The sequence below is a fragment of the Elephas maximus genome, chromosome 21 (assembly GCF_024166365.1).
Source record: "Elephas maximus indicus isolate mEleMax1 chromosome 21, mEleMax1 primary haplotype, whole genome shotgun sequence".
Lineage (NCBI taxonomy): Eukaryota > Metazoa > Chordata > Mammalia > Proboscidea > Elephantidae > Elephas > Elephas maximus.
The window spans coordinates 69,398,847-69,424,394 of NC_064839.1; the positions used below are offsets into that span (position 1 = coordinate 69,398,847).

The 25,548-nt window shown below is 43.0% G+C and overlaps 1 protein-coding gene across 2 annotated transcripts in view; it reads left to right on the top strand.

Annotated features, from left to right (window-relative positions):
* The first annotated feature begins 290 nt into the window (after positions 1-290).
* Positions 291-25,548, top strand: part of GALNT7 (polypeptide N-acetylgalactosaminyltransferase 7) — a 140,780-nt gene continuing 115,522 nt past the window's right edge. For both annotated transcript variants that reach the window (XM_049863576.1, XM_049863575.1), the window contains exon 1: positions 291-484. In XM_049863576.1, coding sequence (XP_049719533.1) covers positions 359-484 — 126 coding nt within the window. In that variant the 5' untranslated portion in view covers positions 291-358. The remainder of the gene's footprint in view (positions 485-25,548) is intronic.

Consider the following 25,548-nt stretch of genomic DNA (forward strand, 5'->3'; position numbering starts at 1 on the left):
CACGGGGAGCACGGCAGATCGGGCAGGGCGCAGACAGGAGAGAAGGGCGGCTCGCAGGACCAGGCGCCCGGCTCGGTCGGCGCTCTGCGGAGGCCGCGGAGGGGAGGGGGCCGCCGGCGCAGCGCGGTCCCAGCCGGCGGGCCGCAGGGCGGGGGCGGAGGGACGAGCCGGGGGAAGGTACAGCCGAGGGGAGTTCCGGATCTGGAGCTGGAGAGGGCAGGCGGCGGAGAGGGCGGCAGCCGGAGCGGCAGGGGTGGGGAAGGAGGAGGAGGAGGAGAGCCGGAGGAGGGGGGAGGAAGGAGGGGAGCGCTGTGGCGGCGGCTGCGCCGGGGCGTGTGTCTCTCGCCGCCGGAGGAAGATGAGGCTGAAGATTGGGTTCATCTTACGCAGTCTGCTGGTGGTGGCAAGCTTCCTGGGGCTAGTGGTCCTGTGGTCCTCCCTCTCCCCGCGGCCGGACGACCCGAGCCCGCTGAGCAGGATGAGGGTGAGTGACCCGCCCGGCCCCCTCGAGCGGCGGCGACCTGCAACTTGTTTTGTTCGCGCGCGCGTGTCGGGAGCGGGGGGCGGCGGGGTCGCGGCGCGGCGTCGGCCCCGCAGCTCCGCAGGTGGTGCTGGCGCAGCGCGGGCAGAGCGGGGCGCCGAGCCCAGCGCGCCCGGTCCCTCCTCGCCACCGCCGGCCCGCCCCCTCGCCGCCCCTTCCTCCCGCGCTTCCCCGCCCCGGGCTCCGCCGCCGACAGCCGCGCTTCCTGCCCGGACTCCCGGGCGGAGTGGGTCCGGGGGGCCGCGGCCGCTTAGCGCCCGCCTCCTTCGCGCCGGGACCGCCTCGGCCGCGGCCGGGGGACGCGGAGTCGGTCCAGGCTGCGGCCTGCGGCGCGTGCAGGCCTGAGGGAGACTCGGAGCCGCCGGCCGGGGAACCAGGCCCCTCGGTCCCGCCTTCCCTCCCGTCCCCGCTCCCCCGGGGTGCTGAGCCCGAGGCTCCCCCAGCCCCGCCCGCCCGCCGGCCGGCCGGGGGTGGGAGGGCGATGGCGCCCCGCCTCCGGCTCTGACGGAGAGCGCCGCCTATCCCGCAGCTCCGGGGGCCGGGGGCCGGGGGCCGGGGCCCGGGTGGGCTGAGGCGCTGCGGCCTCGCCCTGACGGCCCTCCTCAGGCTTCCCGCACGAGGGGAGGGGCGGCTGGCGGGCGGGGGGGTGCACGGCCCTGCGTGCGTCCCTCCGCCGCCTCCCTGGCCCGGGGAGCCGTTGCTCCCGGGGGCCCTAGGTCCGGGCCGGAGCTGCCGGGGGTCGTGGAGCCAGTATCTCTCCCCGGCTGCGGCAGGGCCGCTTGGGCTGGAAAACTAACTTGCGCCGGCGCCCGGCTGCCCCGCGCTGGCTGCCTGCTCGCTCGGCGCCGAGGCGCCACGGCGCGGAGCTCCCTGCGGCTCCGCCGGGACACATTTGTCTGCCGCCCAAGGCGCGACTGTTAGCTTTGACACTTCTGCTTTGGAGGGTTTAGTCAGGCGCCTCTGAACCTTAGTTACCGCCCTCCGCGCCGGCCAGGGGCCGAGGCACTGCGGCTTCCCCGCCCCGGCAGGTTGGCGGCGCGACCTCCGCCACCCAGCCGCCCCGGACCGGCCTTGCCCCCAGTCCCACTCGCTCCCCCAGATGAAGCACAGCGCACCCCTTTGCCCACCCGCGAGGCTGGGTACCCAGGGGAAAGAGAGGGCGTGAGTAATTCAGGGCCACCAACAGGCTGTGTGGAGGAGCCGCGCTCTGTGCTAAAGTGCCTTCTGCAAATATCTGCATTGCATCTGTGTACTCTCCTTTTTTAACTTTCCATTCGCAAAGTTAGCATCAGGAAGTTGGGTGAGAACGCTTGTGGCGTCCTTTCGAGAATCAGGATCCCGTGAGGAGATCCCATTATCACTTCTTGCCTACATCCTGAGCTTAGACTATGAGTTTTAGTATTTGAAATCTTCACTGCAGTGGAATTCCTGTATAATATTTGGGGTGAATGGGACATTAAGTCATCATATTAGGTAAAACGCACCAAATTTTCCCTTTCAAAGTTTGTGGTTTTAAGCTTCTGAGCTTTCTGGAGTGGTGGTGATCTGTTTATGATTCTTGCTTTCAGAATGATTTATGGACAAAGGATAATTTTATGTTGCAGTTATTTGAGGATGTTTGTTCTAAGTTATCAAAATGTCCTTTACATACAGCCAGAAATGTCAACTTCATTTTCTGGGAGAGAAATGGAGGGAAAACTGACAAAACTCTCCTAAGTTCAGAGTGTCCTTCAGTGAGGAAGTGGTAGCATGTTGGTATCAATGCCCAACTCGTCTGAAATGTTTTATTACCCTTGATATGTAGTAAGTACTATCTATAGATGATGTTACCTTGAGTTTGGGTCAGTCTTACTCAGTAAAATTTGTCATTCGATCCAGTGTAATTTCTGTCATTAAAGACAGCAGCTAGCTTTTTAAAACGTTCAAACATAGTTAACATTAAAAGGAATGTCTATGAAATAGGCGAGTCAAACTTTTATTAACTTTCCAGGCAAATAGTAATCCAAGCGGTTTAAGATGCAGCATTAAGCAAGAACAACCCTACGAGCGTAAATAAAGGACTGTTGCTGCTTTTTAACGAAAATGAACCAGACTGTCTGCGGTGTAGCACCTGGAGAACACCTCCTTTGGGGAAAGTTCTGACCAGGTTACCCTGATTCTGACCCCGGAGTTTCCCTTTCCCCTCGCGGTGGTTATATTCTGATTATGACTGCAGGTACTTCCACTGCTGTGAGAAACCTGCTTCTTTAATGCTGATCCACACATGGACATCTTTAAATCCCTTTTGTCTTAGTTTCCTAGGGCTGTTGTAACGAAATACCACAAAGCAGGTGGCTTTAAACAACAGAAACTTAATTTCTTACAGTTCTAGAGGCTAAAAGCCTTCAGCAAGCTTCTGCTCCTGGCTCTATCCTGTGCCATTTATTGTCTTGTACTGTCTGTATTCTGGACACTTAACGTTTGTTGCAACTTGGTCCATTCATACCTACAGTATTTCCTAGCTTTATACCTGACCAGCCTTGGAGAGCATTGTTATGAGGTACATTACTCAAGATCAACTTAAGAGAAATACATTTTTGTCTCCAGCCTCTAGGCCCCTTGCCCTTTCTCTAAGGTAAATAATGTGAAAAGTGACCTTATTGTTCCACCTATACTCTTAGTCATGTGCTTTTCTTTTTTTCATTGATTTATTTGGCAAACATTGTTGAGCAAAAAAAAAAAAAAAAATTTTTTTTTATTTACCATGTACCAGTCATAGCGCTAGTTGCTGAGGAGATATACTCCTTGCTTCTAGCCTCATGGATCTTGCAGTTTAGTCAGAAAGATAAACATTAATCAAGACTCCACAAATACATAAATAAAAATCTTGGTACATGCTATGAAAGAAAATCATGGGGAGCAGGGAAACGGAGGAGCTGGGCGATAAAAGTCTTACCTGAGGAAATGACTTTTGAGTTGAAATATAAAAACTTGAAGAAAAGGAGTTGTTGATCTGGACGGAAGCGTTTCTGAGAGGGCGCAGCATGTGCAAAGGCCTTGAGGCAGGACGTAGCTTGGTGAACTGAGTACTGGAAGAAGACTAAGGTAGTTAGAGCGTGGAGAATGAGGGGAAAGGTGGAGATGAAGCAGAAAAGAAAGTATGGTTATTGAAGACCATGCTAAGAATTCGGTTGTAAGAGCAACGGGAAGCTGTTGAAGGATTTTAAGTAGATTAGAGACATGTGTTTTGAAAGGATCACTCTGGGTACTGAAAGTACAAATTGGTCTAGAACAAGAGCAGATAATACTTGTCCTATCAGAGGTTATTATAGTAATTTGGCTGAGACAGGATATTACTTGGATGTCTCTAAGGGATGACAACAGAGATGGGGAAAAACCAATTCAAGAGCTATTAAAGATGCAAAGGCATCAGTTTAGTGATTGCATGTGGGGGTGAAGGAGAAGGTGTCGAGGAGGCCTAGGATGATAGATTATTTGTTAACATTGAAAGTCCTGAAGACAAAATTTATACTACACCCTTATGTTGTACTTTATGGTTATGAGGAGGCTTATTTTTTTAGTCTTTGTCCTCTAGATTATTTTAAGGTTAGTTTTTATTCCCTAAGACCATCTGTTTGGCGCTTGCAAAGTGCAGAAAGTTCCCTTAAGTATTTCCCAGATTGACACCGCTTACCCCAGGTTTTAGCCCTGAGTAAGTGTTTTTTTTTTTTTTAAGTGTTTAAGGTTGAATCATAAGCCTCTAAAAATAAAGGCTTGTAATGGAAATGTTGACAGATCTTTAGCTTCAGGGGTTGTTATTCTAATTCAATAGTGGTGAGAAGCTCCTCTAAACTTGATTCAGTGCACATGCAAATGCTGCTTTAGTCAAGCCCGCAGTGCCGCTTAGGTTCAGGACATCCCTGGGCAGAGCAGTTGTATGTCACAAACCAACATAAGACAGTTTTGAAAGAAATATCACTTAAATGAACACGAGGGACTATGAATTGCTTATTCTATAGCAGTCAAGTTCAGCCTTCCCACACCATTTTATCTCAGGGATGATTGCTTGTAACCTGAAAACTTCTGCTCTTGACCATGCAGCTTTATTTCAAATGGAAGCTCCCTTTATACTGTGATGAATAGAGCTTCTTCCTTGGTAGCAGAAGTGTAGTATCTCCAGCGGTCACCGTTCTCTCAGTTCCCCAGACCTTAGGCCCTGGGATTGGTTTTGGTTTTATTTTGCTGTTCCCTCCTCTGCCTATCCCTCCCCCTACCAACAATAAAAAAATTCCCTCATGACCAAGTCTAAGAAATCTGGGATTTATAGACTTCCTGAAATTAATGCATAGTTTTCCAAGCATGTGCATTTTTCTGGGTGGAGTAATCAGAAGCTTTCGTGTTTCTTAAAGGTGCTCATAAACCAAAGGCAGCTGTGAACCGCTGACTAGTATATGAGCCCTTTGGAGGCAGAATTCGCGTGTCCTGGTCACTGAGCATCTCCCCTCTCCCTCAAGGCACTGAGCTTACAGAAGGCACATACTGTATATAAAAAAAAAAATGAAGTGTGGTACATTTCATTTCTGCCCCTCCCACAGAGGCCTGGGCATGTTGGAATTGTTTGGTGATTTCCTAAGAATTGTATCTGGTTTCTGTGGAAGGTCAGCCATCAGCCCTCTTACAGTCCCCTGTAGTCAGGCCCCATCAGAGAAAACCTCAGTGAAAGTCTCTGTTCTCGAGGGCTCACATCCTTGTTGAAGAAAAAGATGCAACCTTAATATGGTCTAGGTTCCCTCTTCCTTAATGCAGTAGTGATACAAGGAAGTAATATGAGGGCTCTCACAGCACCTGCATCGCTCATAGCCAAATTAGTAGGTGGAGAAGGTTTATAGTAGCCATCTGGGGAGCACACAATTATTAATAGAGAGGAGGAAACAAATTCAGTGAGCAAAAAATGAATGTTGCCAACGTTTCGGTGCACATCTGAATAGACATCTCTGCAGCTATGTATGTGTGCATGTTATGGTTATACCAGACATGCTGGTTAATGACTGCAGAGCACTCCCTTGTGTGGAGATGCCATACTTTATTTCACCAGTCGGCTGTCTGTGGACATTTAGATAGCCTTATTTTCAGCAGTGAAAAATTCTAAACTACTATGAATATTCTTTAGAATACATCTTTGTGCACATGGCCGGTTTTCTCGTTAGGGTAATTCCTGAAGATGGGACCGTATACTTCACATTAATACATATTACCAAACAGCCCTCAGGTTGAATGGTTTATTCTTCTCCTTCTCTGCACTCCAGAAGGCAGTTACTGGGTTTCCTTTATTTCTTAGGAACCATCTGTCTTACCTAAGCAGCTCTAGAATGTATTTAGATTTCAGCTTCAGTTCCACTACCTCTGGCACCTCCATGTTCCCCTAAGCTCTCATGCACAAAATAGCAAAATATCATGCTCTTGAGGTCATAAGTTTTCACATAATAAAAATGTTCTTCAGGTCTTGACCTAATAACTACACAGTAAGTGCTGTCCCTAACAATAGCAGTTTGCTCTTGGTGTATAGAGACAGACCTTTGTACAACACCTGCAGCCCCCAGCCATCCATCCATTCACTCAGAATAATGTACTAAGTGCTTTCTGTCTGCAAGGCAGCGGGCTGGGCTCTGGAGATGCAGAGATGACAAGGACACAGATTCTGATCCTCCCTCTAAGATGAGCTGTGTAAACATAGAACGGTCCTAAGAGGAGGTTCTTCCAGAGCTGTAGGAAGTGAATTTCTGAGGGAAGAGAGAAGAGCATGGCTTTTGGCTAAACCTGGAGTGTCAGCGGGATTTGGATAGGTAGAGATGCAGGGAAGAACATTCTAGACCAAAGAAATATGGTGGGACCAGAAAGAAGTAGGGTTTTCCTGGTGAAAAGTTGTGGAATTTAATTGGAAAGTAAATCTGGATGACAGATTGAAGGGGATTAAATGGCAGGCTAAGGAACTGGGTTGGGGTTTTATTAACTGAGCAGGAGGAAAAGCTTTTTAGAGGTTCTTGATGTGGAGTTGAGGGAGGAGTGATATTCATTTACTTGTCAACTCTTAATTCACTTAACATATGTTTCAAATATTCACAGAGTGTCTTCTAAGTGCCATCCATTGCTATAAGCATTAGAGATACTATATAGTGGTAAATAATAACAATAATAGGTGACGTTGAATCCCAATTTTGTGCAATGGAAGCATTCTATATGTATTATGTTCATTAATTCTAGCAGCAACTCTCTAACGCAAGTATGATCTAATACTCATTTTATAGATGAGACCACTGCAGCACAGAGAGGTGACCTCTTCGCCCGAGGTCATTCATTTAGCAAGTGGTAGAACCAGGATGCAATCTCAGGCCTTCTGACTTCAGAGCTGCAGTCTGCTTCTACATAGCTGTTAACAAGACAGACAGGCTCACGTGGAGCTACTTTAACAGGGGCTATATAGACAACAGATAGTTTCAGATAGAGTTAAATGCTATGAAGACAATGCAGGATAATGAGAGGGACTAGGACAAGGTACAGGAGCCCTGGTGGCGCAGTGGTTAAGCTGTCGGCTGCTAACCAAAAGGTCAGTGGTTTGAACTCACCAGCTGTTCAGCAGGAGAAAGATGTAGCAGTCTGCTTCCATAAAGATTACAGCCTTGGAAACCCACTGGGGCAGTTCTGCTCTGTCCTATAGGGCCACTATGAGTTGGAATCTATGGCAACGGGTTTGGGTTTAGTTTTGGTTCTAGCGCAAGGTCGGGGGGGGGCGGTAGGTGAGAGCAGGGGCACTTGGGGAATGTCAGGGGAGGTGATGGCCGGAGCTGATAACTGAAGAATGAGTGTGAGCCTGTCATACAAATCTGAGGGAAGAGCAGCAGAGGGAACAGGAAGCGCAGAGCTCCTGAGGTTGAGGCTGGAATGTTGGCGAAATAAGACATGTCGGTATGGCCGGAGCATAGTGAGTTTGGAGGGGGTGCAGTGCTTGATGAGCTCGCAGACGTAGTCAGGGCTCAGATCATGCGGGACTTTCCTGAGGTCAGTTATGATGATTGTTTCAGTTTGCATTCTTTATTCCATAGCAGTTATTAATAGTGCTCCTTTTCCTCTCAAAAATGTCCCTATTTGGACGATAAATTATGTGGACACATCACTTCCTGTGTATTGTCTTAGGTAAACAAAACGAGTAAGACAGCCTTTTGCCACAGGTTTGTGGGCCAGATGCACACACAGACAATTGCAGCATGGTGGAAAAGGAGCTGTATGAGCTAAGTCCACTGCGCCCTGTGGGATCACAAAGAAAGGGGCGTCGAGTCTACAGGGGTGCTGTCAGAGAGGCTGTCTTAGAAATGGGCATGTTGGAGGGATGAGTGCTTGTTTTCATTTGGACCTTGTCAAGCAGAGGAACAGTGTTTGGAAAAGCCTGAAAGACTGGCAAGCCCTGGAGATGATGTGGCTGGAAGATTGAATTGGGGGCGGGGGCGGTGGGGGGGGTGGTTGTGGAAGAAAGTAGAGAGGACCCTAGAAAGATAAATTGAATCTGAACCACAAATGACTTTGAGTGATATGAAGGATCAGAGCCGGACTGTAAGGAATAATCAGGAAACAGAATGTTGGCTAGATTTCAGTGAGGAGAGAATTGTCTCTGTAGGAGATAATGAGGCTTAAACTAGGAGAAGGGTTGAAGGGAGAAATATAAGAGCTTTTACGTAAGGAAGTAGAACTACCCAGGGTAGCAGGAGGGAGGAGGAATCATACCTGATGGAATGGGTAGGAAGGATGCTGGTGGTTTCAGAAGGATAGAACTGTCTAAAGCAGTGGTTCTCAAACGTCAGCAGGCCTCAGAATCTTCTGGAGGGTCTGTTAAAGCACGGTTTGCTGGCTTCACATCCAGAGCTTCTGATTCACTAGGTCTGGGGTAGGACGGAGAATTTGCATTTCAAGCAAGTTTCCAGGTGATGCTGCTCCGTGGATCTGGGACCACACTTTGAGAAACACTGGTCTAGAGGAAAGGAGCCCTGGTGGCTCAGTGGTTAAAACGATCAAAACCACTAAACAAAAGGTCGGCAGTTCCAAGCCACCAGCGGCTCTGCGGGAGGAAGATGTGGCCGTCTGCCTCTGTAGAGATTTACAGGCTTGGGAACTCCATGGGGTCCTATGAGTCAGAATCCACCTGGACGGCGGTGGGTTGGTTTTGGTGGGGGTCTAGAGGAATTGTAGATTGGGGCGGGGGGGACAAAAAAACAAAGAAAATTTGGTTTGGGCGTTTAGTATTTTATGGACCACAGGACAGTCAGGTGAAGGCGTCTAACAGGTGGACAGAACTCGGAAGAGAAATCAGAACTAGACCCACAGGATGGAAATCCTTGGCTGGAACACGAGGGCTGAAGCTCAGGGAGCAACTGGTGTACTGAAGAGGAGGGTGTGTGAACAGAGGGGGCAAAACTGGGAGAATGCCTTCTCTTAGATGCTGGGAGTGGGGAAAACGAAAGAAGACACAAACGGGCAAAATAATTTTGGAGAATGTAGCCCTGTAGAAAGCATGAGAAAAAATAATTTCTCTGAGGGCAGGGTCATCAACAATCGCACATGCTGCAGCATTTGGGGAAGAACTGATGTGAATTAAGGGTACAGGATGTGACTGGAGCACTAGCTACCTGCTCCGCTAAGCGGTGGTACCACCTGTCCAGAGAGGGCCGCCGCTAGCATCTTCATCGGCATCTCAGTAAATGCGATGGCCCAGGAAAAGTGGCTCAGATGATAGAGGAGTTCAGATTGTGAACTGTCATCTTCACTAGTGGAAAAAGTACAGAGAGAAGAGGAAAGGTTTTGTTCGAGAATCATAATTTTCAAAGAAGAACTTAACCCACTTTTGATTAAGCACCACTGTGTGTGTGTGTGTGTGTATAGAGACACCTGTGTGTGTGTATGTATGTATGTATATATATTTTAAAGCTAAACCATAATCATAGTTTTGATATTTTACGTACTCTTTTAGTCTGAAAAAGCCTGTAAACCCGTGACTAGGAAAACAGTTTAGTATCTAAAGTTACCAAATAAATTTTATCCTAGAATGTTAAGCAATTTTTAGTTTTTAGCGTTTAATACATTACTTTGGCTGGTGGGCATTTCAAGGAAAAAAAATAACGAAACTGTATGCTCAGCATTTCAGTAATCTTAGTTTTAAAAAATGAGGTTAACCATCATTTTATTCCAGTCCAGCTGTGTGATCCCAAAAGCAACTGAGACAGCTTGAACTGCAGTTATCCAGGGCTGAAGTCCTTCTGGAGAGGGAAGAACTTACAGTTGCTTCATTTGCTAAGAATCCCAAATGTTTCAAAATGAGATATGTTCTCATTTCAGTTCCATTATAAATTTCCTTCTGGATGCCCCCCCCCCACCCCCCAGCCTCCAGTGGCATTTTTAAGTCTTGCTCCTGAGAAGCATTTAAAGATGCCAAGAGGGAGACCTGATTCAAATCACTGAACATAAGAACTGGTACATTGAAACTTGAGGAAAAAATTAACTTTGCGTTATCTGATTAGGTTATAGAATTGCTGCAGAGCTGTCTGGTTTCCCAAATCTAGAAGGTACAATTAACTGCAATATTATATCAATACCAACTAGTCTGCTCATAGGCTTCCAGGCAAAGAAAGGAATTGGAACTTGTTATTACCAAGGATATTTTAAACTGGATGAATTAAAATTAAATCATATACTACTGGGAACAGTTCTGTATGAGAATAGAATAAATGACCTAATCATTTTTTCATCTTTAGTTTTTATTGATTCCCTGCGTTTAGGAATACATTTGAACATCAAGAGTTATACTGCTTTATTCAACAGTAAACTACGTACTTAATGATTATGTGGCTTAAATGTAATTTTAGCATTTATATTTCTTACCATTTATAAAATATTTTTTTGTGCCCCCCAAAAATTCGTGTCAGCTTGGCTAGGCCATGACTCCCATATTGTGTGGTTGTCCTCTATTTTGTGATCCAATGTAATTGTGTGTTGTAAATCCTAGTCTCTATGCCTGTGGTTATTGGTTCCATTTGAGAGTGAATTCTCCATTATGTTAATGAGGCAGGATTAGGTCATGTTAATGAGGATTAGGGTAGGATGCACCACCCTTGCTTAAGTCACACCTTTTATCTTACAAGAGATAAAAGGAGAGAGAAGCCAGCAGAGAAGAGGGACCTCTTACCACCCAAGAAGAAGAGCAGGGAGACCCTGTGCTGAGAACCTCCTAGACACAGGGGAAGATTGATGCCAAGACACATGGCAATCTCGAAGGAACACAGGGCCCACCAATGTTGAAAGGAGACAAAGACCTTCCCCCACAGCCAACAGAGAGAGAAAGCCTTCCCCTAGAGCTGGCACCCTGAATTCGGACTTCAAGCCTCCTAAACTGCGAGAGAATAATTTGTTTGTTAAAGCCATCCACTTATTTTATTTCTGTTATAGCAACACTAGGTAATTAAGACATGTGGTTTAGTTGTTAAGTATGGAGGTGCTTGCTGTGAAAACTGTGTGTTCGCTGCCAGTGTGTATACCTTAAAAAAGACAGAGTTGGTATTAATTGAAGAGCACGAATGTTTTAAATAAATAGGCATTTACTGAGAAACTGCCAAACATTTTTTGTCACTCTTATGAGAAGCTGGGCGTGTCACTATTTCTGGTTATTAAACTTCCCATACATGTTCTCCTCTGACTTCTGATCTTCCTTTTAATAAAAACACACTAAAAAAAAAAACCCAAAACCAAACCAGTAAGATACTGCCTTTAACGCAAGCAAGGTGTACAAGTAGCTGTGAAAGCGGGGCGAATGCCCACCTGTTTCTCCACCTGGGATCCTCCGTCTAAAACTAACCCATTGATTTTGGCTCTTGAAGTGAAACAGTAGCCTCAGAACCTTAACGTAGCGCAAGAGACACTTTCAAACAATTTTACAGAATTTTAAGAATTAACACTTGCTGAGAAGTGATATTGAATATCTCACAGTCTATGAGAATTTCTTTTTTGATAAGTTCTTTAGAAAACTTACATAGAAAAAAAAATAGCACAATAACGTTTAATTATACATAGCAAAAATTAAGTCCCTGCCTAAGTCGAGATGTTTGAAATACACTAGAATTCCTTGCTAGTCAGCATTTATTTTTGTGCTTTAAATTTTTTATTCTGCTGAATTTGAAGCCAACATTTCATATATGTTTTTATCAACGTGTTGTTGTAAAATAACACACACACACACACACACACACACAAAGCTATCAGTGTGCATAAACAAGCCATGCAAGTGTCATTTTGCCACAAAGTATCAAAGATACCTGCATAAGAATGTTCAGATACTTGAAATCAGAAGAAAGGAACGTGATATGGAGATTCCGTTTCTATTTAGGTTTGTCGTTTTTAGTCAGCTGTATAAACATTTCAGAAGTGACTCAAGAATGATCTAGTGGGGTTAAGTCCATTAAGATATTTTTGTTTGTTTGATTGTATAATGCTGCTGTGAAAAATATGTATTTGTGATGGCTAGTGTTGCCTAGAAAATTTTTCCATGCAGTGTATTGTGCTGGCGATCTTTATCAGCAGCAGCCTGTGTACCTATGAAGTCAGAGGTCCACAAGGTAACATTGTATAGCCATTTTAAAACTTTTCTTAGGCATTTTCTGAAACATTTGGCTAGCTCTAGGTATAGGTTTAAATTATCTATACCTAAAAAAATAAAATAAAATAAATTTTTTATTTTTAGGTATAGGTTTAAATTATGTACATTTGGGGTGGCTTAACATCGCCCACCCCCTCTTCCTCCAGTTTTTCTTCTGGCAGCTTGATCTTTTGTCATGCAGTTCTTATTGGACAACTTGATTATGATGTTCTTAAAACTTAACTAATCGGGTTTTTTTTTAATCTGACAGAATTAGTCTTTTAATCACTAATACAGCAAGGCGTGCTGTGTAGTTAGAAAGGATTACCTTTACGACCTGTTTGCAGGCTTTTACATCTTTTCTTTTAAAGTGTTTAAAACCCCCTTGTTCATAATTCTGCTAACTCTTGCCAGGGTGATTTAAAATGAATAAAAAAATCCATTATATTTCTGGCAAATAAGCTCTCAATTATGGTGCAGAATAAATGACTGCAAATGCTCTTTAGAGTAGTAGAATGGAAAAGACCAAAATCTTATTACTTTGCACATGCAGATTTTTCAACTACGCTAGAGTAGTTCTTTAACTACAAGATCACTGTCAGAATTGGAAAGTGAACATTTCCATCACTGAAAATATATAATTACATTTTTAACATTTAAGCAAAAGCTGGGAGAACGAGGAAATGCAGGCCAGCAGTGTCATTCACTGTTGCACCCCGAGCCATGTGCTCACTGGACATTCTTTCTACGCTCAGTGTTGGTGAAAGAATGGAGGTGGAGAGTGTGTCCGTTCTGGTGTTCAATGCAAATAAATTTGCTTGCGTGCAGGGAGACCACAGTGGGTAGTAAAGAGGGGAAATACTTTTAGCAAATAATTTTCTAAAATTGTTGATTCTGAAAATGTGCTGAAAGAGAATACTTTCCACATAGGTTGCTAATTTAAAGAAATACATTTTCTTTTTGAAATTCAGACAGCTCTTACGTTTCTTTTTTGCAGCTAACACTGAGACTAAACCATGGCACATACAACATGTCTGTTTTAAAGTTACTGTGGAGTACATGGAGGCACAGTTGCTAACTTTGAAAATTTTGAAGAGCAGCATCAGACCTGCCAACATAATAGAGCAAAAATGCTGTGTTCCTCCTCCCCCCCCGCAAAAAAAAAATTGCCATTGAGTTGATTCCAATTCATAGCGACTCTACAGGACAGAGTAGAACTGCCCCATAGGGTTTCCAAGGAGTGGCTAGTGGATTCGAACTGCTGACCTTTTCGTTAGCAGCTGAGCTCTTAACCACGCGTTTCCCCAGGTCCTGCTATTTTCTTGGCTTTGAGGAAAGAACTGCTAACATGATATAAAGTATGAGTCAAAATACATGGGTACTACAAAGCTATTCCAAGGTTACTTTTCCCGTTGTATTCCTTGAAAATCCAAGGAAAGTTTTAATGAACATGGCCTCATTTTACTTGCCATGCTTCTTGGGAAGGATGCCTGCCACCCTTGTTGGAACAGCCTATATACCTGAGACTAAATTGAAGAAAATCGCAGCCAGAGAGTCTAATAAATGGCTTCACAGTGGTACAGTCATGTTTCATGAGAGGCAGTTATCATCCTTCACCTTCTTTCAATTAACTAGTAACACTTAGAGAATTAAATGTGAAAATCTTTGTTACATGTTGGCCAGAATCACTTCCTGAAGATGAAGTGAAAGGCTTGAAACATTTGTTCTGATTTGCATCTACTTCTTTAGCTTAAATAACAGGTACTTGTGTTTAAAAGCAAACATGTGTTGTGTAGTGATTTATGATTTAGGAGGACTGGTAAAATGCAGAATGAGTAGCTCTAGGGAAGTTGCTCTACGTGACAATTAAGGAATAGGTGCTTTTTTAATATTATAGAAAATCAGAAACTTAAATAGCAACCCAAACCAAAAACCAAACCCAGTGCCATCGAGTCGATTCCGACTCATAGTGACCCTATAGGACAGGGTAGAACTGCCCCTTAGAGTGTCCAAGGAGCGCCTGGCAGATTTGAACTGCCAGCCTTTTGGTTAGCAGCCGTAGCACTTAACCACTGCGCCACCAGGGTTTCCATGTATATAATACGTATATATATAATGTCCAGTATTTTTGTTTTCCAATGAATTGACATACCTTTCCTATTCCTTTAATTCTTCATGAAAATAACCACAATCACTATTTTTTCCCTCCCTTGGGGCAGGGGATTCTTTTTCTGATTATGAGGCTTGGCGTTTGTTAGTGTTGGGTCAGTTTCAGTAGGCGCTAAATGTAAGAACAATTCCTTCAAGGTTAAAAACGTCAGTCTTGTATTTTATTGACTGCTAGGTAGCTAGAAAAACCAAGCCTGCCATTTGGATACACAGCATGTTGCCCGTGAATGATGAGGCTAGCAGCTCACTCATGATTTTCAAACACACAGAGAGAGGGGTTACAGTTTCTGAATATTCCCAGTTCTTCTTAATTAAAGATAACTGAGGCTTCACAGTTCTCTGTCATACCCACAGCTCTTGTGATGAGTCAGTACTAATGAGAAAATAAAGTTTCATTTCTAAAAACAGATATATTTTTTTTTTCTGTGTAATCCCTGTGTGCCCCCTTCTCCCTAGTCTCACACGCCTTATTCTTTTTCAGACTGCTTTAAGAGGCTGTCATACCCTCTGAAAGGGTGAGAGGGATAAGCCCTGAGAGTGAGAGCCTTGGTGATTGACCAGGCATGGGGCAAGATCAGAGATTTGGTTTCCTTGCGCGAGACTCCTTTCTGTGCTACGAGGGCAGGTTTTCCTGGGTTGGCGTGGGCTTCATTTAAAATTGCCTCATATATGCAGTGATGAGAATCGAATCTAACTTCAGCTACAAGGTGGGACATCTTCCTGATAATGTTTTTAAAAAACAGATTTACAACAGTACGTTGAAGGTACATTGAAATATTAATGTTCTGAGCGTTGAGCACCGAAGTCTCCAGCTTCTCACCGTCCTCACCGCTCTCATCTGTTAACTACGACCGTTGGTTCCACTGGTCACAGTTTTCCATGAGAACCATTTCTCAGTGACACAAATGATCAGAAAATGCACAGTGCCTTATGAAGTCAGGTTCCTGATTTATTTCCAGTGCCTTCCATTTAGATATATATTCAACGTACTTATTTAATTTTCTAAACCTGTGGGCCAGTGCTGATATTCACAGAGTCCCTATTTAGGATATTGCATGTGTACATTTGAAAACATATTTGTAATAGATGTCTGGCACCCAAATAAGTAAACAAACAAAACAAAAACCACCATGCTTTAATTCTGTTGTGGTGAAGGAGAAGTGTGAGAGACCTGCTGTGTTTTAATCTGCTTCTCAGTCGGGAATCATCTTTGCTTGCCCCAAGAAGGCTGCCTGAATTCTCCCAGTGCTCCTGTGGAAGCAGGTAGCATGGTGGCACGGCCCTCATTAAATACTTCGAAAGGATGCATGGTGTCCTGAGTGTCAGCTGGAATCTTGAAAGGACAATGTCTCTTAGATACGTAACTTGCTACTAGGAATGAAGAAGACCCTTGGAAAAATGGAGATTAGTAAATCTCCGAAGGAAAACTGGAAAACTTCATCTTAGGGGGAAAAACCCTAGTGTAATTTTGGGTCTTGATGACTACAGTTACTTCAGTGGGATAATTCCCTGATTTTAGAAGGATACAGGTACTGCATTTGTATGATTTTATAATGCTGGTTAAATGCTTCCCAACTCAGGCGCTATAATGAATTATAATGTATTTGACATTTAACTCAGTCAATAGAGACTCACAGCTCAGGAACCCTCAACTTAGAATTTTGTATTGTGGACTAGTTACCAGGACGTAGTGGAGGTTAGATACGTGCTGGTGGAAATGTTTTTTATTTCCTTGTCTAAGCTTTAGAGCGTACCAGTCTCCTGCGTTTTTGCTGTTGTTTTATGAACTGTAACAGTTTCTGTTCAAGTAAGAGATACAAGCTCTGTTTACTTTCAAGGGAGTCCCTGGGTGATGCAATCTGTTAAGTGCTTGGCATTTAGCTGAAAGGTTGGTGGTTCCAGTCCACCCAGAGATTCCTTAGAAAGAGATGCTTGGTCATCTGCTTCTGAAAAATCAGCCAGTGAAAACCCTGTGGAGCAGTTCTGCTCTGACACACATGGCCTTGTCGTAAGGTGGAACCAACCTAAGGCAACTGGTTGGTTGGTTTTGGGTTTTAGTTTCAAAAGATTCAGTAATTTCCAGATTTTGGAATAATCTGATATTCTAGTGGTATTTTCTTGTTGCTATTTCACTGGTATTTTGAAAAACCCAAAAAAGTCCATAATTAACTCAAAATATTCCTCGCAAAGGTACATTCACGTTGATTATAGCATTCCTTACTAAAGCTTTTGGGTTGTTGTTAGGTGCTGGTGAGTCAATTTTCAACTCATAGCAACCCCATGTGACAAAGCATAATGGCCACTTGGGTTTTCTAGGCTGTAACCTTTATGGGAAGGAGCCCTGGTGGCTGCTAACTGAAAGGTCGGTGGTTTGAACACACCAACCGCTTTTAACGCATGTCAGAGTCCACGTGTGCTCTGTACTGTACAATGATGTCAGCTCGTACTGTTAATCTGCCACCTTGTCCTTGGGGACTTACACAGTGAGGTAAATTAAACATCAGTATAATTTCTCCATGATATTTAATATGCATGCAGGCATCGTGGTTATATCAACCTGAGTGTTTTAAGAAGAGCGAGCCCTGGTGGCGCAGTGGTTAAGCATGGGGCTACGGTTACTGAAAGGCTGGCAGCTGGAACCCACGAGCAGCTCTGTGGGAGGAAAGACCTGGCAATCTGCTCCCATAAAGATTACAGCCTAGGAAACATTATGGGCCAGCTTTACTCTGTCCTACAGGGTCTCTATGAATTGGCTGTGTGGCACACAACAGCAGTCTTTATGGAAGCAGATCACCAGGTCTTCTCTCATGGAACCACTGGTGGGTTCGAATCGCCAGCCTTTCGGTTAGCAGCCGAGCTCTTAGCCATTGCGCCACCAGGGCTCTTTGCTTATTTCTTAAAAACAATCAGGTTTATAACCACAATGCCCGCATGCGTATTACATATGGAGAGATTATATTGATGTTTAATTTACCTTACTGTGTAATGTAGCCCCCAGGGACAAGCTGGCAAATTAACAATAAAAACTGACATGACTGTATAGTAAAGAGTACACGTGGACTCTGACATGGGTTAAAGTCCTAGTCTAATTGCTGCTAACAACTTTAGTAAAGCTTGGCCCGGTGGCTTTACTTCTCCGAGCCTCCCTTTCCTCATCTGTAAAGTAAACATAAAATCTTCATGGCAGTGTTCATGTGGTTCCATTAGGTACATTTATGAGACCTTCTAGGGCAACAGTACCACGGAAGAAAGGCCTGGTGATCTAATTCCAAAAAATTAGCCACTGAAAACACTCTGGAGCACAGTTCTACTCTGACACATGTGAGGTCTCCATGAGTGGGAGTCCATTCAGCAGCAACTGGTTAGTGTCCTGGGAGAACAGTTCGGTAATAGCCGACCCAGAGTAAGGGAGTGACCTGGGCATGCTGGCCAGTGCACTGTGGACGGATGCCTCTGTCTACATGGGAGGAACTAGCTGCCTCAGCTTGCTGAATTCTGCCTCTAGGCCTTTACTTACGTGTTCTTGTTTGGCATGTCATCCTCCAGCTGCCTGAATCCTTCAAGGTTAGTTCAGTTCTGCCTCTTCTCTGAAACTTTGTTTACCTACTTTAGTCCACACTGATATCTGCCATCTCAAAAAGGTTTCTCATTTTTGTACATGATTATAACTGACTGTAATACTCTTTTTTTTTTTTTAATACTCTTTAGCACATGGCTGCCTCCCCATTTGGTCCCTAAGCTCCCTGAGGGCAGGTCCTATTTTATTCTATCCCTTGGCCCCCTGCTGGTTAGCCCTGGCCTTGCTGTCTTAGAGGAGGGAGGTACAGCTTGTTCTAGTGGCTTTTGTTCCCTTGATGAATATTTTTCAACTCCCAGTCAGCTGCACTGAAACCTCAAACTTGGGGACACCATGTAATCAATCACCTTACAAAGCACTGACATCAGCAGTCATGCTCCTGTATTGCTTTTCACTTGGATGCAACTCACTGATCTTGCTGTATTGTTAATAAAAAACGATTTCAGTTTATATAGCACATATATCACAATTACAGGAAAAACACTAATCAGTTAAATAGGAATCCTACAGTCCTCTGCTTGGCCATCACTTACGTCTTATTCTATTGCCTCAGCAGCCTGATGAATCTGCTAAGTATTTATATTCAGGCATTTCTTTTATATGGGAAATTGCAACAGAACTGGTTCTTTGACTTTGGTTGTGAGTTAAGTGGTTCTAAGTATAAGCCATATTAGATAATTATTCGTATAGAAGTAGATAGATGTCCGGAGTATAAATTGCATATTGAGTAAAGCTTCCTAAAATATGAGTCTCCTAAAAGTTTGTGGTGAAGTCACCACCTTTTGTTCTGGAAACTCCCTGTAGTAATCATGGATGTTCTTCTTTTGTTCCAAGGAACATCTGTGCACAAAATTAACATCATCTGTCTTGAATGTGTTCACTCATATTCAGCATCCACAAATGCCTGTGGAAGTCTTTGAAGGGTACCTGCTGGGAAACAAGTTATTACCACCACCGTCCCAGACTTCCCTGTGGAAATAAGTGAAGAGCAGCCCAAGTGTTCACTTATCAGCTGCCTCTGTTGGCTCTATACCAAAAAAAAAAAAAAAAAACCCGTTGCCATTGAGTCAATTCTGACTCCTAGTGACCCTGTAGGACAGAGTAGAACTGCCCTGTAGTGTTTCCAAGGAGTGGCTGGTGGATTCGAACCGCTTGCCTTTTGGTTAGCAGCCGAGATGTTAATCACTGCGCCACCAGGGATATGGTAACTAGACTTGTGGCTTATATTTATAGATTTGACTGCTACAACAGAAATCCAGAAAGTTAGATTTGTTTTTTCTTACCTAAATACCCAAACCTGTATGAAGTCATCAGGGGTCTGTGCCCCTTTCATCATTCTCGGACAATTGCTCTCATCTCCAGGCTCCGTGATTTCACCACCTGGCCCGCATTCCAGCCCTAAGAAGGAAGGAAGCAGAAACAGTTTGCTTCTTTTTTTCTGGACAAAACCTGGATATCACTTTAGGCCACAACCCATCGGCCAAAACATGATCACTCTAAGGGAATTTGGAAATGTATCTTTATTCTAGGCGGCCATGTGCATACCTAAAAATTGGGGAGGAGGGTTAATGAATGAGAGAGAAGAAGGGGAAGGTTATTAGGAGGAATTGTAGTCTTGCCTGCAAAGTAATGGTTTAGAATTTTTATTTGTAAAAAGTTGTAAAAGCAAGGATCACAAGTACTTTTAAGTCCAACTTTTAGTTCCTTCCCTAGAAGGGTCAGCATGGTCTCCGTATCTGGTGTAGATTTGATCTTCTTATCTATACACAAAATCTGTCACTTAATGTTGATTCCAAGTTTCTTTTCAGACTTGTCTCCCAAGCACACAGGACCATGTGTTCCTCTTACATCCCCCTTATAAACAAGCAATGTTTGTTAACATAAGTGCTCAGTAAATTGATATCAAATTGAGTCATGATGGTTTGTTATAATTCTACTCTTTGTTTAGCTGTTAAGAGATTTCAGTGGTCTCATATATGTATGTTTTTTGCCATAAAAAGTACTGGAAAAATTCCTACTCCCCTGCATCATTTGCTTATCAGAAATGTAAAAGAAGTATAGAATTTTCAGGGTTGGCAAAGGTGCGTTACCACAGTCACTCTCAGGCCCCTTTGTTGTTGGCAGTCAAGAGACTGAGGAAGGGGTAACAGGACAGTGGAGGAACTGGTCAAAGTCGGTGGATCTGCATAGCAGCAGTAAGAGGTAGGTGCTACGGTGAGCAAGACATATTGAAGAAGCAAAATAAAGAATATTGGGGAAACACAGAGCTAGTGATTGCAAGAAGAGCTACCACCCCTAGGGCTGGGGGATAAAAGGAAGGGGTTGAGATTATCAGAATTTGGAAGCTCAGGGGAGGGGCTCTGCAATATGGGATTCAGAACTCTGGAGGTGGCATGGGGAGGTGTGAGGGAAGGCATTGGCCGACTGTTTGTTGTATCCCTAGAATATAATGAGGCTGGTTTGAGGGGTGGGTACAGGGTGGATAAATGCTGGAGACTGGGATGGTTAAGTGCCTTTACTGGGTGATTTGACAGCAAGCAAACAAGGAGCAAATCTTTTCTGCCTCCCTCTAGCACCCCGTTTTGGTGGAGCCTAATGGAGATAGTTGGCAAAGGGGAAATGTTTGCAGAGTCCCACCCCAGCTTCACAGAGCAGCATATGGAAAGTAAGATTGGAGCTGAGAGATAACAGTTTAATAACAAGCACAGCACTGGATATACAGTACTTTTGGAAGGTCTGTGCTGGAAAACTTTGAGCCAAATAGTACTGTGAGAAAAATTAGACACGTAGATGGGTAGATCTGGACTGGACAAGATAACCTTCTTCAAATGGACAAGAATACTTCCTGTTCCAAGTTCCGCTTATTTCCATAACGAGTAAACCAGCAGTCCGCCTTGTCTTGCATTCTGTCTGACACCTGAACCAAAGCCATTTTTATGAGAGAGAACATGTCTTCCATACTTTCATTCTCTGAGAGGTTAAAGATGTAACCTGGATTTTCTTTTTTTCCTTTATAAAACTATTGTGAAACCATTATTCATAGATTTTCTTGAGCCGCTCTTGAATTTGTTTGTTGTGTTTGTGACTCATTAAAAAACTATGCAGCGAGGCATTTTAGGTGTCTTGTGCTTTGCTGAGCCTTGAGGGAAGTCACATCCTAGTTTGCGGCACGAGGCGAATATGAAGAAACTAGTATTATATGTTCAATATTAAAATAGAACAGATCGTACCTGGGAAGTGAATAGGGTAGGCTCCTGGAGGGGAATTAACTTTTAAGCATTATCTTCAAGAGTAGGACTTTGCTAGGCTGAGGGAGAAGTATGTGTAGGTGTGTTTTATGGGAGAGGGCAGCAAGTAAAAACTACAAATTTAAGGGGAAAGGAGGAAGCAATTAAGATGACATGTACCATGCATGTATCTACCAGTTGCTGTTTACAGAAGTGTTATTCATTTGCCCTAAAAACCTCCTTGTTTTGACCTCAAGGTGTTCTCCTTGTTTCAGAATGTTGAATTTAATAGGCATCTCCACCCCATTCATTATGCTTTTCTTTACTTCAGCCATATCCCTGCTGAGGTTTTCACCTTCTTGAACAAAAAAGTCAGTATTTTTACTTTATCTCCAAACTGAAGCTGTCTCATCCCTGTTGTCTATAGTAATTGTCCCTTGCAGAATAATTTATTTTTGCTGTAAGTGGAGCCTACCTAACTATTAAAGGTTGTCTTGAGAGTTATCAGAATCACCAAACAATGAAAGACTCTTCGGCTGCCGTACCACCAGAGCAGGCATGTAACACCATATTTATATGTATAGTTGAGTTCTTGAGTGGTCATCCTTGCCTTGAAAGGCAGCAGAGTTACAGTTATATGGAAAGAATCAAAATGTGTCTGTCTGAGCCTTTCTGCCACAGTCTTCCTGTTTGTATCCGTTGGGTTAGTGTAATTCTCTGTATAACATTTGAATTCAACAGGACTTTGTAACATAGAGCCTATTATTTTATCCTAAGCCTCATTCCGTTTTCATTGACCTTGTTCCTATCCATGGCCTGGAAGGGACTGCCCTTTCCCATGGACACAGCAGATTGAACAGGGGTATCTGAACTAGATCAGTTAGGTCCTTTATCCTGGGATTTTTGAGTCATGTGGCATTGTCCACTAGAGAAGATGAAGAGTTGGTCTTTAGACAGCTCCTTGAGCATCAAACTCACATACAAGGCAAAATTATGGGAAAGGAAAACCTAAAAATCTTGCCCAGGAAGCCCGTCTGCAGAGAAAGAAATGAAGCAGGCTTTCTTTGCAGAAGCAAAGAAGAAAAGATGATGTAAAGTGGGACAGACAGACAAATAGACTCTGCCTCTGCCTGAGGATCTTCTACCCCCCATAAACTCGTATGTTCTTCCCACAAATTAGGTTCTGTGGTGTATGCCTGAATCTTTAAAATAAATACCATTTTATTTATGCTAACTTGAATGATTATCTGTACATTGTATACAAATTGTTCTAGAGTAACATACACACCATAGAGAAATAAATAATACCCTGCCTTTACCAAAAGGAATTACCGTTAAGAAAATTTCACGTGTAAGCCAGAGAGGGAGTTTTTGGAGCAAGACCCTCGAGTCACATACATGAAGTTGCTGCCCAGCCTCCTTATGTCTCTCTTTAGCGTCCTCTGTCTTTATCTCTCTCACTACCCCAACTTTTTTTTTTTTTTTTGAGGTGTGGCAGTCAAGAAAAATGAAGGGTGGTTAATGGTGATGGAAAATCATATTGATTAAGGGTAGGGTTATACAACCAATTATTGTAATTGCTGGCAATAAGTTGTATACCTATAAAAAGTTGAATTGGCAAAAGTTATTAATTTACAACAACAACTTCCCCCCCCCCCCAAAAAAAAAGCTGTTGAGGCTTCTTTTGTACAACCAAATTTGAGATTTGTTTCCATGGTTTGAAGATTTAGGGTCATGGTTTCATAAGACTTCCAGTTAATTGGCCTGATACGTGTTTAGTGCTTCTATTCTACCTGCTAGTTCCTTGCTAGTGCTGGGGCCTTAAAAGCTTGCAAGTGGCCATCCAAGGTGCAACAATTGGTCTCTATTCACCTGGAGCAGCAGAGGAAGAAGGAGAGTCAGGAATGGGGGAGGATATGCCTCCATGAACAACTCCCTCCTTTGCGATGAGACCAGAAAAACTGGATGGTGCCTGGCTACCGTTACTGAACATTTTGATCAAGGATTCCATAGAAGAGTCCTGATCAAAAGGGGGAAATGCAGAACAGAATTTCAAATTCTCATAGACTCTAGACTTTCTGAAACCATGGAGGGTGAATAAACCCCTAAAGCCATTGCCCTGAGATAATCTTTAGACCTTAAACCAAAAAAATCCCTGAAGTCTGCCCTGAGATAATCTTTAGACCTTAAACCAAAAAAATCCCTGAAGTCTTCTTAAACCCAAACAATAGTTTGGCTTAATTGGTAAAAAAAAGTCTACGTTGAGGATTATGCTCTTTTGAGAACTATCTCTATGGGATCAAATTGACAGCAGCAACTCCAAAAATTAGGTAGGAACATTAGGGGGCAGTGAGCTTATGTTAATAAGAGAGGAACAGCTCAGAAAAGGAGAGTGAGAATGGTTGCACAATTTGAAGAATGTAATCAGTGTCACGAAGTGGTACATGGAGAAACTGTTGAATTAGTGAATGTTTTGCTGTGTATATTCTCCACAACAACAAAATAAATAAAATTTAGAAAAAAGGAAGGAAAAAAAAAGATGAGGATGTTTTTATACAAGAGTAAAATTTGTTTTTGTATAATTTTTATGATGCCTGGCTTTTTGTTACTCTTTTTTGACAATAAAAAATCATGAACTGTGATATATGGTATGAATTTTATAGAAAGTTCTGTATAAATGAATGATAAACCAGAGGCAACAAAATAGAAAAAGATAGGGAATTACTAACATCCCAAATTTTTACCATTTAATTTCAGTGATTTTACATCAGTGAAAATATTAAAAAATTTTCTTGTTAAGGAAAAGTATCATTTTTAACAGGCTTTCTAACAAAATTTCTAATATCATATTCTAAAGAATATGAATTTACTGAGTTGAAATAAACCTAACATTTATTAGGGAGATATCTGAGTAGCTTATAAGATAGATGATTGTAACAAAAACAACAAGCAATTAAGTTAAAAAAAAATGGGGCTAAACATATTTAGTATGTTAACAATACTAATAATTTATTGCTTTATTTGCTCTGAGTTTTTGGTTAATATAAATTTTGTTCATATGCTGTGTAGTTATAGAATTGTATACTGAAAGCAATTAGGCTTTCGTTTTCAACTTTCTGACTATGAGTCGGAATCGACTCGACCGCAGTGGGTTTGGTTTTGGTTTACTTGTAAGTAGATTTAAAATCCTTTTGATAGTTCAAGAACCGATTAAATATTTCTTTAATGGTTCAATTAATTGCTTCATGACTCTTATTTATTTTATCGTAGGTGGTTACGGTGTACACAGTTAAAGGCATCTCCAGATAATAGAAGGTTAAGGAGACCAATGATGCAAACTAATGCGGATTCTTAGTTGTCAGACTTAATACGACACGTTAATATACAGCATTTACTCACAAGTGTGTTTTGTACATGCCTTGGGTTGTTTGGAGCCCTGGTGGCGCGGTGGTTAAGCTTTCGGCTGCTAACCAAAAGGTCGGCAGTTTGAATCCACCTGGTGCTTCTCGGAAACCCTTTGAGGCAGTTCTGCTGTGTCTTATAGGGTCGCTGTGAGTCACAATCAACTTGATGGCAGCGGGTTTCAGCAGGTTTGGGGTTGTTTAGAAGTGCTTGAATAGGCAATCTATTTATCAACTTGAAAAGCCTGTCTTATTACCCGAGGGTTAGTATACACCATATTGCAACTCTTAAAAAATGTCTGGAAAGCTGTCAGGAACTTTCTTGCCAACACTTTCACATTCCCAGTAATATTTTGTGGCTTTGAATATAAATTCAGGAATCCATTGTGGTCAAAAATAAAGGAGAGATAATGTTTACTGACAATAAAATGAAACAAGTACCAAGTTTTGGATCTAAACACTTGTTTTGGAGGTGGTTTCTTGTGAATCTTAAGACAAAAATTTAATCTTGTTTTTAGCCAAAGGAGCATTTGGACTGAACCTCGAAAATGTCGTTTCTACTTTTTGTTGCTCTTGAAGAGATCAGTGAAGGAAGCATTTTGTAAACCTCAGAGCTTCTGGCTTGGATTTCCTTAGCTAAATTTTTACCTAGAAGCAATAGATAACTGGCAGATGTTAGTTTTTTCACTGCTGGCTTAATATTTAAAAAATTAATATGTTCTTAAGATTCGGTGTCTCCCTCTGTCATGTGTGAACACACTCACACAACCACACACACAAAGAGTTTATAAAGCCATTTATTTCCAAAATACAAGGTCTATATTTGAGATTTCAAGTTAATAATTAAGTGTTGGGCTTGACGAAGTATCATTAAGCAAGTCTGTTATAGCTCCCAGAGCCCCGGTCGTGTAGTGGTTAAGAGCTTGGCTGCTAACCAAAAGGTCAGCAATTTGAATCCACCAACTACTCCTTGGAAAAACACT